At 37.0% G+C, this 13,008-nt stretch overlaps 1 protein-coding gene across 3 annotated transcripts in view; it reads right to left on the minus strand.

Annotated features, from left to right (window-relative positions):
• Positions 1-237: 237 nt before the first annotated feature.
• The window catches only part of AFTPH (aftiphilin), a 47,859-nt gene continuing 35,088 nt past the window's right edge, over positions 238-13,008 (minus strand). The window contains exons 8-10 of one of the 3 annotated variants that reach the window (XM_086743278.1): positions 11,460-11,543; positions 7,396-7,519; positions 238-1,475 (exon numbers count right to left, since the gene is read on the minus strand). In XM_086743278.1, coding sequence (XP_086599404.1) covers positions 1,331-1,475; positions 7,396-7,519; positions 11,460-11,543 — 353 coding nt within the window. In that variant the 3' untranslated portion in view covers positions 238-1,330. Of the gene's footprint in view, positions 1,476-7,395; positions 7,520-11,459; positions 11,632-13,008 lie in introns of those variants that run through there. The other 2 variants (XM_086743279.1, XR_015257973.1) reach the window with 2 other exon arrangements.

Raw genomic sequence — 13,008 nt, forward strand, 5'->3', positions numbered from 1 at the left:
AGAAGGCAAGTTGGAAACAGAAATAAGACTGCACCACAAAAACATTCAAAGACACAGAACAACTGAAGAAAAAAGTCTCCTTCTCCTTCTGCAGGACTCTAACATGTGTGTTTCATGGGACTGTGCAACACAAATTAGAAGGTTCTACTGTTAATGCAGTGTATCGATTTTACCATCAACAGAAACGTGAATAATGTATGCATTCTTTATAAAAAGAGAGCAGACTGTATACATACGTATCTTTTAAATTATTTTATTTTGTGTAAGCTAAAAGGAAATTTACACACTTAAATCTCAAAAGACCTTGGGCATGCACATTGACCTTTTTACAGGTTCTTCTACATAGCTCTCTTTTTTCCATAGGAATTTCCCCAAACATTTACAACCCATAGTTTTTTACTGTATATACAGCCTAAAACCATAGCAATCTATGATTATGTCATTTTACACTGTGCAAAATCAAACAGGAATAGTGGTACAACAGAACATAAAAATCTTTAACAGGTAAATTTCATTGTAAGACATTCATATAGTTTTGGTCCTTCTTTTCCAAATCAAACTGATTAAAAGCAGACAACCTTCTAGTGACTCAAAAAAAAAAAATCAAGTGTTTAGACAGTGATCCATAACTGGAACAAGAAGTTACTGACACCATACCTTTCAAAAGGCTATATGACAGAGCCATACTATTGAAGTTTAAGAACATAAAAATTGATCAGCCAACCAATCAAACAGGGGGAGGGGATGGGGGAGAAGAAAAGGAAAACACATCATAAGCTTGTTCAAACACAAAAAAAATTACTGTGTTTTAAAGAAATAACAATAACTGAAAACCTGCAAAGGGATAATGTCATCTTTTGCTTTTTTTTCCCAGCAGTAAGTATTTTAATATAGACAAGAAAGAAAAAGATGCTCAATGCAATCTGAAAACCTTTAAGGGGGACTTCACAGATTGTGAAGACTGAAATTTTCATTACATGTTTCTAGTACTTTTTCTTTTTTTTCTTTTTTTTTTTTTTAACTTTTTAAAGTTTTGTAAGAAGGACACCACCAGTGTATTTCACAAAGACATAAATGTATACACCCCAGCACAACAAAAAGAATAGATCTTCAAAAAGATTTACCCCCAATTATTTACATTTTTCTCTAATATAAATTTAGGACTCCAGTATGTAAATAAATATACATTACTATGTATACCTTTCTAGTGCTGCTTACCAACAAATCATCTGAACTTGATTTTTTTTTAATTAAAGCAAGATTGCTTTTTACGACCCACAGAGGGAAAAAAAAAAAAAAAATCAATAGAAAATGTCCAATTCACATCACTTTAGTCTACCTTTTCTTGGCAGCTTGTTGAAGGTGTTAATGTGGCTGGGAACATCAACACCTTGGCATGCATGAAAGTTAAGTCAGGAAGGCTAGAAATCACCTTGGCAGCCTCTTCACTAAGATGTTCTTCCTTTTTAGGCTTCCTGTTGAGAAGAAAAGAACAAAGTGCATTAATCCACTACCTGATATCCCTTGGATCACTGAAAGAATCACTGTTTGAAGTAATGTTCTGTCAGTTTGTCTCCCATTGACAGGCACTTCTGTAAGCTACTTGAAGGTAGTCTAATGTTATAATACCTACCTGCCTACCAAAATGTTAACATAGAAAGTCAGCAAGATGTTCCTGTATATCAGTGCAATAAGGAAAAAAAATCCTACTCAGATGCTAATTTTAATATATTTTTTCTTATTTTTGGCAGGTTCCAGCGTGAAGAGACTCACTTGAAGAGACAATCATGCCCATATTCTAGGGATAAGACAATAGAAGCATTCATTCTAAGTTACCTATATTCAGTATAATCTTTCAAAATAAAGTGGAAAAATCCTGGCAGGACATTACAGTTCCTAACTTACTTCTTTTGAAAGGAAAAAGGTACTTATGCCATGTTTCCAACATGACCACTCTCAGATTATACATCATACTGCTCTACATAGAGATCCACAAACCCTTTTTCCCCCCCCAGGGCTCATCTGCAGCAAAAGATGGCTCACAACTTGCAGCTACTTGCTTCGAGGTGCAGCAGCATGTGTAGCCATAATGATACATAAAGCAGACTGGGAATCACTGGTGTTTACTTTGCCTTTTGCATTATATTCACAAGAATCACTGAGCGCAAATGAATAAAGAGGTCTGAACCCCAAGTCACTTGGTTCTCACTATTATGCAAAAAAACCTTCACATTTCCTAAGTAAAATGAAGCCTGGCTCAAACTGCCACAGAAAACTCCCCTCCTCTGCCCAAACATCCACACTTTACACACATCTGACTTTTCTTCGAAGAATGCTGCCTGTTACTAGAAATACTCAGTTTTCCATCAAGCATTATTCCAGTTCCAAAAAGGCACCTGCTACACCCTGTAACAACATCAGAAATTCTATCTAAGTAAGCTCCCTCATCTTTGGGGTAAAAAGCTGAGACAAAAGGCTTGAACCAAACTGCTTTTCCCCAGAACACTTCAGAAATGTCCTTTCTATATCTTGTCTTAGCTATAAACTTTAAACTGAGCCTATGAGAGGACAATCACCACTCTGATCACAAAGCAGCACGTACTTATATTTTCTTTTGTCAGCACCCATCAGGATTGTTTCCTGAACTGTTCAGAGATCAGGGGAAAGCAAGGGGCTATGTGTGTGCTTCAGCAGCAGTCTCAGAATTTCTTAGCTAGGAGAAGAAAAGAAAAAAAAAAAAAAAAAAAAAAAAAAAAAAAGAGCTGGAGTCAAACTCATCCTTGACATCACTGATCATTGTGTTGACACTGAACTATCACTTTTGTTTGCTACTTGAAATCTCCACTTGATGAAAGATCTCTAGATAAGGCAGCCTAGATACTAAATCTGACTTTCCTTCACTAGAATGGCAATATTTTCTTTTCTCTGCTGCAGTGGAATTTCATGAGCCACTGACTAGGCAGATTACCAAATTCTGGAGGATAAACAAAGCTGCGTGCTGGATTTACTGAAGGAAAAAGCAGAGAGCCAATATGTGGCTCCTTCTCTAACAACTTCACAGTCAGCTCTGTTTGCACTCGAAGGACTATCTCTGAGCTGTTGAAATGTGGCTCTCACCCACCACTGTGTTATCAGTATCTGGTGCCACTATTAGTAATCACTTACCACAAGCCTCTTAAAGGTACAAACTCCTGGTGATCAAGGACTTACAGCTAACAAAGGAGTGTTTGACAGAGGAAACCAAAGGAAGAGGGCTGACTCAGAGATCTGCATTAAAAGGAGTTCCTGTAATTGTTAATCAGGCACTGAGATGGAGCTCACACACTCCTTGCTATTTATATGCCTCTTTCTCCTCTGCTCAGTTGTGGCATGCTAAGAAATGGCACTGCTGGGTCCCTGAGGCAGTGCTGCGTTTTATTTGGTGATCATACAGAGGACCTGTATCACAGGAGGATGCTACTGCTCTCGCTGTACTAGCTGGTCTCTGTAACATCACCGCAGAACACGCACACTAGTGAGCACAGTCAGATGTGAATCTCAGCCGATTGTTGAATGCTTCCCTCCTGCTTGGAGGCCCTTTGCAGTAATTTATCTACTTAATGTGCTCTGTAAAAAGCATCGAGAAAGAAGGACAAGCTAACACACACGCACAGCAAATGTTATTTAACTATGACCAAGTTACAGCTACAGATACAATCACTTGGTAACGAGGCTCAAAACCTTGAAAATTATCTCAGTGCAGAGGGGGATGAGACAGCCTAAAGCCTCCATTCCTCAGTCACCACTGCAGACTGTTTTTACCCTTAAAGCTTACCAAATTGCCTAATAACTGTCATGACTTTTCATAGAGGCAAGAGAAAGAACTGCGTCAGGTCCATTAATTTCAGATGAAGATGCTCCCACTGTCAAGAGATTCTTTTGCCAATCTTTGGTCTGTGGGGGGCTATTGCAGAGCTTCTACTCATGCACTCTTAATTTCTAGCTACCGTAGCTTACAGAATGGACACCCAAGGGGATTGTCAGTGGCAATCTGTACTACCTCTGTATGCTTTGGAACCTGAACTTTTCATTACTAAACCATTAAATGACCCAGCCCTGGCTCAAAACAGGGTCCCTGCCTATTTAGGCATTAAAATACCGTTTACAGAACACTTGGCCCCCATCCATCTCTTCTCTTGCACTGAGTTACAGTTCCTCCCAAGATAGAGGGGATGCCCTTACCTAAGCAAATAATTGCAAGTCCCTCTACCTGTTGGCATAAAGTTTCCTTTTCAAAGGCATGTTAACACTAAGCTGCAAGAAGTTAGCCAGACTGACAGGCAGGAAAGTTGTTGGAAGAAAATTTAGCAAGAAATAGGGAATGCTTTGTCAATGTGTCACTGACACCTCACTGTTCTGTTTTGCATTCCAACCCCTTCCTGCAGCGTTCAAGTCTTTCAGGACTTCAGTCATTCTCGTGTTTGCAAAGGGTTTTGCGGATAGCACCAGCAAGGTCAGGCTCTAAAAGCAACAATGAGTTGATTAGAGAAATGTAGTTTAAAAAAATCACTCTGTAATTAAGAGGTAGCCTGCTCCATCCAACATTGCCCACAAGGAGAATTTCCAGTTTAAACGAAGGTCTCAAACATTTCTTGGAAAATTATCAGTGCTCTGCTTTCCTTCAAAAACACAGCAGATAACTTTTGATCTCTGCCAATTCTATGGAACTGGGCAAGGCTGCAGAGTCTCTCCCAGTGGAATGCTGTACTGGATCCCTGACCTTCAACAGTAACGCTGCCATAGAAGTTTCAGGCTCAAGCTGAGAGGGAAGCTTCCTCTCCGAACACTTTCCTTCTCAGAAATTGACTTTACAGCTTTAAAAGAGGGATTTGCAAGCAAAAGATGGAGTTGTTTTGTAGAATCACAGAATAGTTTGGGTTGGAAGGGACCTTCAAAGGTCATCTAGTCCAACCCCCCTGCAAGGAGCAGGGACATCTCCAACCGGATCAGGTTGCTCAGAGTCCCATTCAATCTGACCTTGAACATCTCCAGGGATGGGGCATCCACCACCTCTCTGGGCAACATGTTCCAGTGCTTCACCACCCTCACTGTAGAATTTCAGACCAAGACGACTCTACACATGGCTTTCTAAAGCTGAACAATGGTATTTTTACTCTAAACTTTATCCTGAAAGATCCTGAGTTCAGACACGTTACAGACAGACATGGGATAGCCTTTGCACAACTGAAGTTGACACTGGCCACATCTTCCCTCATCAGTTACCATGAGTAGCTAGTAGTCCATAGTTCCAGGTTGGTGCATGAATGTTATATGTACCCAGCCACTCCTATTTTAAAGTCCCTGGTTCATTAAGAAAGAATAAAAAAAAAATTCAAAAGAAAACCAATTTTATTAGAAAAAGCTAACACACTCCAACATATCTGCCATACTGCTGAGATAAGACCTTCTCATATCTCTGAAGGTTTCTAGCTTGAAAAACAGACTGCTTTGCTTTTGCAGAGCATGAAATCAAAAAGGAAAAACACACTTGAAATTTTTAAAATTCAGAGTTGATAAAAACATAAAAAAATGTATTGAAGAGTGAAAAGAGTTGCTTTAAAACAGCTAATCCTTGTCCGTGTCTGAACTTAACCGCCAAGCCTGACGTCCCCCAGCCTCTTTCTACAGCCTGATACATTGCTACAGCACAGATCTAGAACCTCTTATCAATAAGCAATGCTCTCCAGAATAGGGAAAGAACTTTCACATCTGGATAAAGAGCTTTGACAGAGCAGGCAAGACCCATCAAGTGCACTGTGGAAGCATTGGAAAAAACCCAAAACTCTCTTATCAAAAAACAATACAGAAGAATGACGGTCAACACTCATTTAAGCAAAGCAGACCTCCCTGTGCCTTGTAAAGAAAAAGTAAGCTAAGACATCTTAATGCAAGCAAATAGGTACAAATCTATGAGTGGAGATAAAATAATTAATAGATATATCTGGGGTTTGTATGTCTTGCTGTGAATTTGTGGCTACTTTTAAATTAGACTTAAAAAATATACCAAAAATATTTCAACTGTAACTATGTTTTCTAATTAGTCAAAGACAAACTTTTCCACGAGTGTATCTTCAGAAAGACTACATGCAACTCCATAGATGACAAAAAAAAAAAAAAAAAGGCAATCTAAAAGTTGAGACACAAAAATCAGCATTGAGGTGTGGAGTTCCCTCTACTGGTTCTCCCTTGAAATTGCATGGCTTGCTGATCTTTTTATTTAGTGTTCACCGTGAACATTTTCACTACAGGAAAACTAGCAAGCTAAGTTCTCTCAATGAAGAGCATGTTTTAAAAGAGCTCTTGAAAATTACAGTTTTAGTAATTTTAAGACAGCCAGCTATCTCCCACCATCACAAATCATTACATTAACCACAACTCTTTAATCATTCCTCTTCTTTAAGTGCTATGCTGCACGGAAATACATCTATTTTGTTGTAGAATGCTGAATAAACCCTAATGTTCACTTATGAGTGAGATATATTACTATCTATTAGTTGCAAAGCACCTAATATTTGTTGCATGTTGAGACACGCACTTCCTCAACAATAGAAGCGTTCTACTTGGTGAGAATCACTCAGGAATTCTTTTAATGGGCATAGACATTAATTATATGTTAAGACAGTCCAGGATCCTACTGCTAAGATACACATTCAAAAAATAAACCCAAAGAATACAAGCTTATAAGTGGAGAGACTGTTCTGTACTCATGCAACAGCCCAGACTTCAAGACAGACGTTCAACCCCTGAAGCCTTTATAGAGGTTCTACCTATAAAAAAAGTACAGAAGAACTTTGCAGGCGATCCATGAAGCAGAAAGGACAACCTAAACCAATTACATGATCGGTCCTTAGCATGCAATGGGAAAATGAATCTGATGTTTAATCACTGAAGTTTTGACAGATGCTAGAAGGGACAAATATTGCCATAATTATTAGTCAGTTTTATAGTTTCACTTGCGGAACATTCCATATCTAAAAATTACACAGAGGACCAAGGAGAGTCTTCTGTGAAAGCCCTAATATAACTGTGTGGTTCTGTTTACCTTTCCATTCTTAGGAATCAGCTCAGTCCTTCAGAAAGTAATTTCTTCCAGTTCAGTCTTTGGCTGTAGTTTTTCAACATCTGTCCTGGTGATCTTTTTCTTTCAGCTCATGAACGGTTTCCTACCTTATTTTAGAGTTCTATGATAATTTGAAATACAAACTACAGTACTATGAATTTCATATTTAAATGTAATTATTAAATTTAAGCTTTTTGATCATTCAAGTACTTCTGACCTAAAATAGCACACACGTTCACTCCTCACATTTTGTACCACCTTTAGAACAAGAAGAAAAAAGCACAAAGATTATTTACCTTGTGGATGTGCTTGCCTTCTCCACTGTGGACATAAGTCTTGCAAATGCATCAGTCACTCTGTTGCTTGCATTGGAAGTTTCCAGTTTTGAGGTTGTCAATTCATACAACTCAGGATCCACACCTTATAGCATAAAATGATAATCAGTGATAGTTTGGGGCAGCTATAGTCATCATTAGTCACAGACCAACTTGCTAGAGACTGTTTTCTGTAAACATCTGAATCACTTATCACTGCAAGATACATGAAAAGAACATCACAGATCATGTCTGCATTTCTAAAACACCATCCCCTCTCCCCATCCTTTTAAACAGCTTTTATAGTTGTAGTACAAAACACACACACATTGGATTAAGTCTGGCATACAAGGTCTCAGCCTAAGTGTAAACAAAACAAATCTGATTTACCTTCTAGAGTGAAACACCTGCAAAAATGTCAGCTGTGTTAAAATGAACTGTTTCAATTACTTCAATTCAACTGTTTGTATTAGAAGAACACTGCATGTTAACAGGGACCAACTCTTTAACGAGAGATTACACACAACACCGGCATGCATTAGAGTGAATTTATTATCTTGCTTTTCATAAGAGGTTGTGTTAAAAAAGGGAGGAAAAGCAGCTTTTACAATACATACAAGTGGAATGCTATTAAAAAAGTTACATACTAACATGTATAATGCTACCAAAACTTTTAGCCTATGCTGCCTTTTCACCTTTCAAGTATTCAAAAGGCACCAACTATATGGGTGTTTCAGCCTTGATTTCCTAGTTTCAGATATCTTAAGTCAGATGCTGAATTTTGACATCACATAGGTGGCGAATGGATTTCAAATTTTATCAGCAGAGATCATTCTGAAAACAATGCAAACAATGGAAACTTGCATGCAAAAAAAAAAAAATACATATGTGATGCATCAAGCATCACATCTCAGTAGGAAGTAGCTGTAGAATTTTTAATATTAAATATGTTTTCTTTAAAAAGTTTCTAGGAACTAGAATTATTAAAATAAATTAAGAGGTATGACTGTTACCACACATTTTATTGCTCAGAAGCATTTTAAACCGGTGATATTCCTCTAATTACAGTTTCAGCTATTTTACGCTTCACAGGTTTAAATGAGACATGTGTATGCACCATCCACAATTACAAGTATTTTTCAAAAACAGTATAGAAATTTTGTGCAGAAGCACGGTGTTTTACAAACACCTGCATTCTAAACTAGTGTAACACTAGGGCCAGCTGGTTTGGACCACACAGAAGCATTTCGTACTACTGCAGAACAAACGTTACAAATACTTGGATGTGATGGTCCCATGTAGCTACCTAATATAAAACCAGCATTTATAAACTGATGTGCTGATGATTGTACCCAGTCTACTTGCCTGGATCAAGACACTTTTAGAAACACTCCTGAAATACTGAAAGATTACTAAATTAAAAAATGCCCATGCCTATTGTCCTGCCTTTTCCACACAGTAATTGCAGTACAACGTGCGCAAGCAGATGAGATTAATAATTCTCATGTTTGCTTTGAACAGACTCTCCTCAAGCAGTGTCTTGACCATTTTTTATTTGTGCACAAGTTCAGCACACTTTCATCATTAGGAAACTAAGGTGACCAAAAAGTAAAACTAAGAAAATAACCTGATTAAACTGCAGGACCTGGTGGTGGGGAGAGGAAGGTTTGCTCCATTTAATATAAGTTGATTAGAAATTAACCAGTTGTCCTTTCAACCTACATTTTTTTAAGTCTGGATTTTCAAAATTAATTTAATCCAGTTTCATGCAAAACATTGAAATACGTACTGTCCTGAGACCAGTATACCAAGACTTTAAGTACTCTCAGATGTTTACAGAACTTGGAAATAGGAAAAAGCCCAGATATTCCAGAAAATATCCACTTTCAAACAGGGAGAGAAGGACTTGAAGAAATACACTTTGACTTGCAAAAGCCTGCGAAATCCCATTAAGGTACAAATTGTAAAACGAATTGAAACGAGAAGTCCTTTGACATGCAACTCTGCAACAAATGTTAAATGCAAACTGCTAAGTCACATCATTTCGATATTTACATTTACGGTCCTGAATTCATTTTCATTGTAGCACAATGTCACTGCTCAATTTACTGTTCTTTAGGTACCTCTTATTCAGCTACATTTATGTTAAGCTATCAACATGAAAAATAAAACAATACACTAAATCTCTGGGAATATATTAGAAATGGGTAACTCCCTGTTTATGATGTAAAATGCAAATTTTAATAAAAGGTGATTTTGGTTATTCATGAAATCAGACTGAGAAGAATATAGTGTAGATCTATAGTAAGTAAAATTAAGATCTTCAGAGAAAGAACAAACTTATATTACAGATAAAAAGTTTCTTTAAGCCAAAAGAACTAACAATTTGTCCTTCAATTATTTCGGTTAAAAATAACCAAAAGAGTTGCATATTCTCCATTTTATTCAAGTGATTAGAGAATGTTTAAGGAAAGCACTGCAAAACCTTAATGAGATATTAAAGGAAAGTTAGCCAACCAAACCCCACACAAAGCTCCTAAACACATACACAAACACACGAGCTGCAAGCCAAGAAACAAATGACTTTCCCAGAAACAAGTCAGGAGGAAAGAAAAGCCAAAACCAAAAAACCAACAAACAAGCACTATAGGGCATACCACAGAAGGCAATAATACCTGTAACTTGATGAAACAACAACAACGTAAAAAAAAAAGAAGCAATAAAAGGCTGACAGTACCCCTCCAGTAATCACTTCAAGTGTACACACCATCAGGACACAAGAACGTATCCAACTGCACGAGCAGTACACGTACTGGGTACTGACAACTTTTATGTTGATAGACTTGAACACACTTACAAAAGAATCTGTAAGACTCAAGCACCTTGAATTTGCTACCTGTCACTTCCATGACAAACCTGCCACCCTCCATCTGATAATGGGATTTCTCATAGATGGGATAAAAAACATTCCGAATGCGATGCCACAAAATTACCTTCCCTGATCAGATTTCAAAACTAAAAAAAGCAGGTTTTTAAAAACAAAAATTACACTAATATTTATAAGCACTTATATGAAATGTGGGGAAAACCCTAAACCTTCTAAAAACTGATTTTTAAAAGTAAAATCATTAAGAGGAAAACCCTTCCTATGAAGAAAGTTACTATCATGGCTTCAGGCATTGTACTGAAAGAGTTAATTTGCCTTCTCTACTTAACCTATGCACTGGGATAAATTCCCAGAATGTTCTCTTAAATTCCTGCAGAAATTTATTCAAAGTGTTGGTTTTTCACAAGCTCATTCAAAATACTCAGAGCATGTTAAAACCACACGATAAATGAATTCAATCACCTCCATGTATTATTCAATGGAGAGACAGGTGTTTTTATCCCATTTTTAAGGGAGTAAGTTGCAGATAAAGTGCTTTGGTTTTATAAATAATGTTCATGAACTTCTAATGTCCCACAAACATGCAACTCTCCTTGTTTTCTATTGTGAATGTTGTTAAAACACTTTTTTTTTGTGTTCCCATAAAGAAATAACGTTACAACCTCCTGGTAGCAGCAAACCCCAGCAGAGTTGTGATATGTTAAGCCCCATTACTTTATATTCACACAAACTTCCAAATAATATAATAATCCTATAAAATTTAGAGGCACTCATTCAGAAGAGAGAACAAGCCTCATTATTTGGGAATCGTCACATCTACAGCATTTTTCAGTGCTTCATTTTAAGTGCTTAGAAAAGTTAACTTTTAAAATTCCTCCTTTGAAACAAGTGTTTTAACAACTTATTTGCAAGAGCATGAGAGCCATTCATTCCTTCAGCATGTGACAGATACAGAGCTGACAGTACCATTTAAATACTTCACACTTGATACAAAACATCAGAAAACAGAACACAGATTAAAGGAAAAAATGCAGCAGAAAGACATTTTAGAGAAATGCAATGTAAAATTTCTCCTTGTTTATAGGAAAGTCAAGTGATGTGCTCATGCTTTTAGTAAGTCGTTATAATATTAAAGTTGTGGTTTTAACACTCTGCTGACCTGGGATTGTGGTGGTGCTGCTAGAGCTACTGTCATCCACGGGCCCAAAGAAATCAAGGTTCAGAAGAGTGGAACCTCCACTAGCTTGAAATTCAGTGACCGTGTTGGTAGGCAGCCATATAGAAGGTAAGCCAAGGGAGGGGTTTATGTGTAAAAAGGGGTAAGACACACACTTGAACATGCAAGTTATAATTAGTACTCAGTACGCAATTTAAAAATTGACATGAAAACAATGCTTACAGTATTAGTTTGTCCTTCTAAAATGTTAACAACTTAATTCAGTGCACATTTCCTCATGTACAATGCAGCAAGGAAATCAACACTAGTAACTTTAAAATAGAAATATTTATTTCAGTCTAAAAATGAAAGAGAACCAGCACGACCCAGAGAGAAATATGTGACCAATTAAAGGGAAACAATATATAGGTCAATTTATAGTTAGAATATAGTGGGCTTTTTCTCCCCTCACTGAAATCAAAAGCCATTCTTTCATCAGGAAGACTAAGCAGATCCCCAAATAGCAAAGAACCAAAGAATCCTTTACAGTTTTATTTAGGAGCTTTAAGCTCTTAACTATCATTATCTTAAAAGCAGCGTGAACACAGGGTAGCAAATGCCACTCTTATATCCAGTTCCTCACTGGTAAGTTATACTGTTCCCCTTTAGTACTAAAACAGAAATCAAACCAAGATACATTTTAAAGAAGTTGTTTGTTAAAAAGAAAGCATGATGACTGACTGAAGTAATAAGACACCAGACAACAGCAAAAGGGTCCATCCAGGCTTTCCTTCAGCACCATGATATTGCTATCCCAACTCCTACATCCTACATGTTCTGAAACAACACTGTGAGGCAACACCAGTGCAGTAAGAGATGCAGCTTATTTTAGCCTGCTTTTGAATAACTTGTGTCAGCAATTGATTGCTGTTGGCAGGCTCCTCGTAAAGGGTATCAATTTCCTTACAGGTTTCTAGTCTGTTAAATAAACAAGTTTTGAAAACTTGTTTTATTTCCTTTGCATGCACTTACATTTCTGAGACTGGAGGCGGTGGCACAACTCACTTTGCTATTAAAACAGACATAGGTGAAGGGTCTTTTATGTGCTAACTATATATATTTACAGATACAAATCAGTTTGTAGCTACCTCTTTAATTTAATGCATTAGGTATAATTAATTTTTGAGTGTAAGCAAAAGTGGTAACAGATGAAATCAGATTTTTGAAATACAAAATTATCTGTAAATCTGAAAACTTTCTGCTCAAGAAGCGTAACTTTTGCAAACAGTTTGTGGTTAAAATATTGTGCTTTGAAGTAGCCACTATACTCAAGTCTGTCATCCAAAGTATGTCTAAAGAGATAATTCACTGGTGAAAAATACTTTTAAGTAGTAAAACTCTTCAATCTAAAATGCTCAGTTGTTCAGAGTTTCATTATAATCTGAAGTTATACATAATGAAGTGTTAATATTGCCACTATGTCACTAGCATATGGCAGGAATCTAAAAATAATACCTAACTTCCTATTTTTCAGACTACATAATACTTTATG

The sequence above is a fragment of the Chlamydotis macqueenii genome, chromosome 3 (assembly GCF_036417535.1).
Source record: "Chlamydotis macqueenii isolate bChlMac1 chromosome 3, bChlMac1.mat, whole genome shotgun sequence".
Classification (NCBI taxonomy): domain Eukaryota; kingdom Metazoa; phylum Chordata; class Aves; order Otidiformes; family Otididae; genus Chlamydotis; species Chlamydotis macqueenii.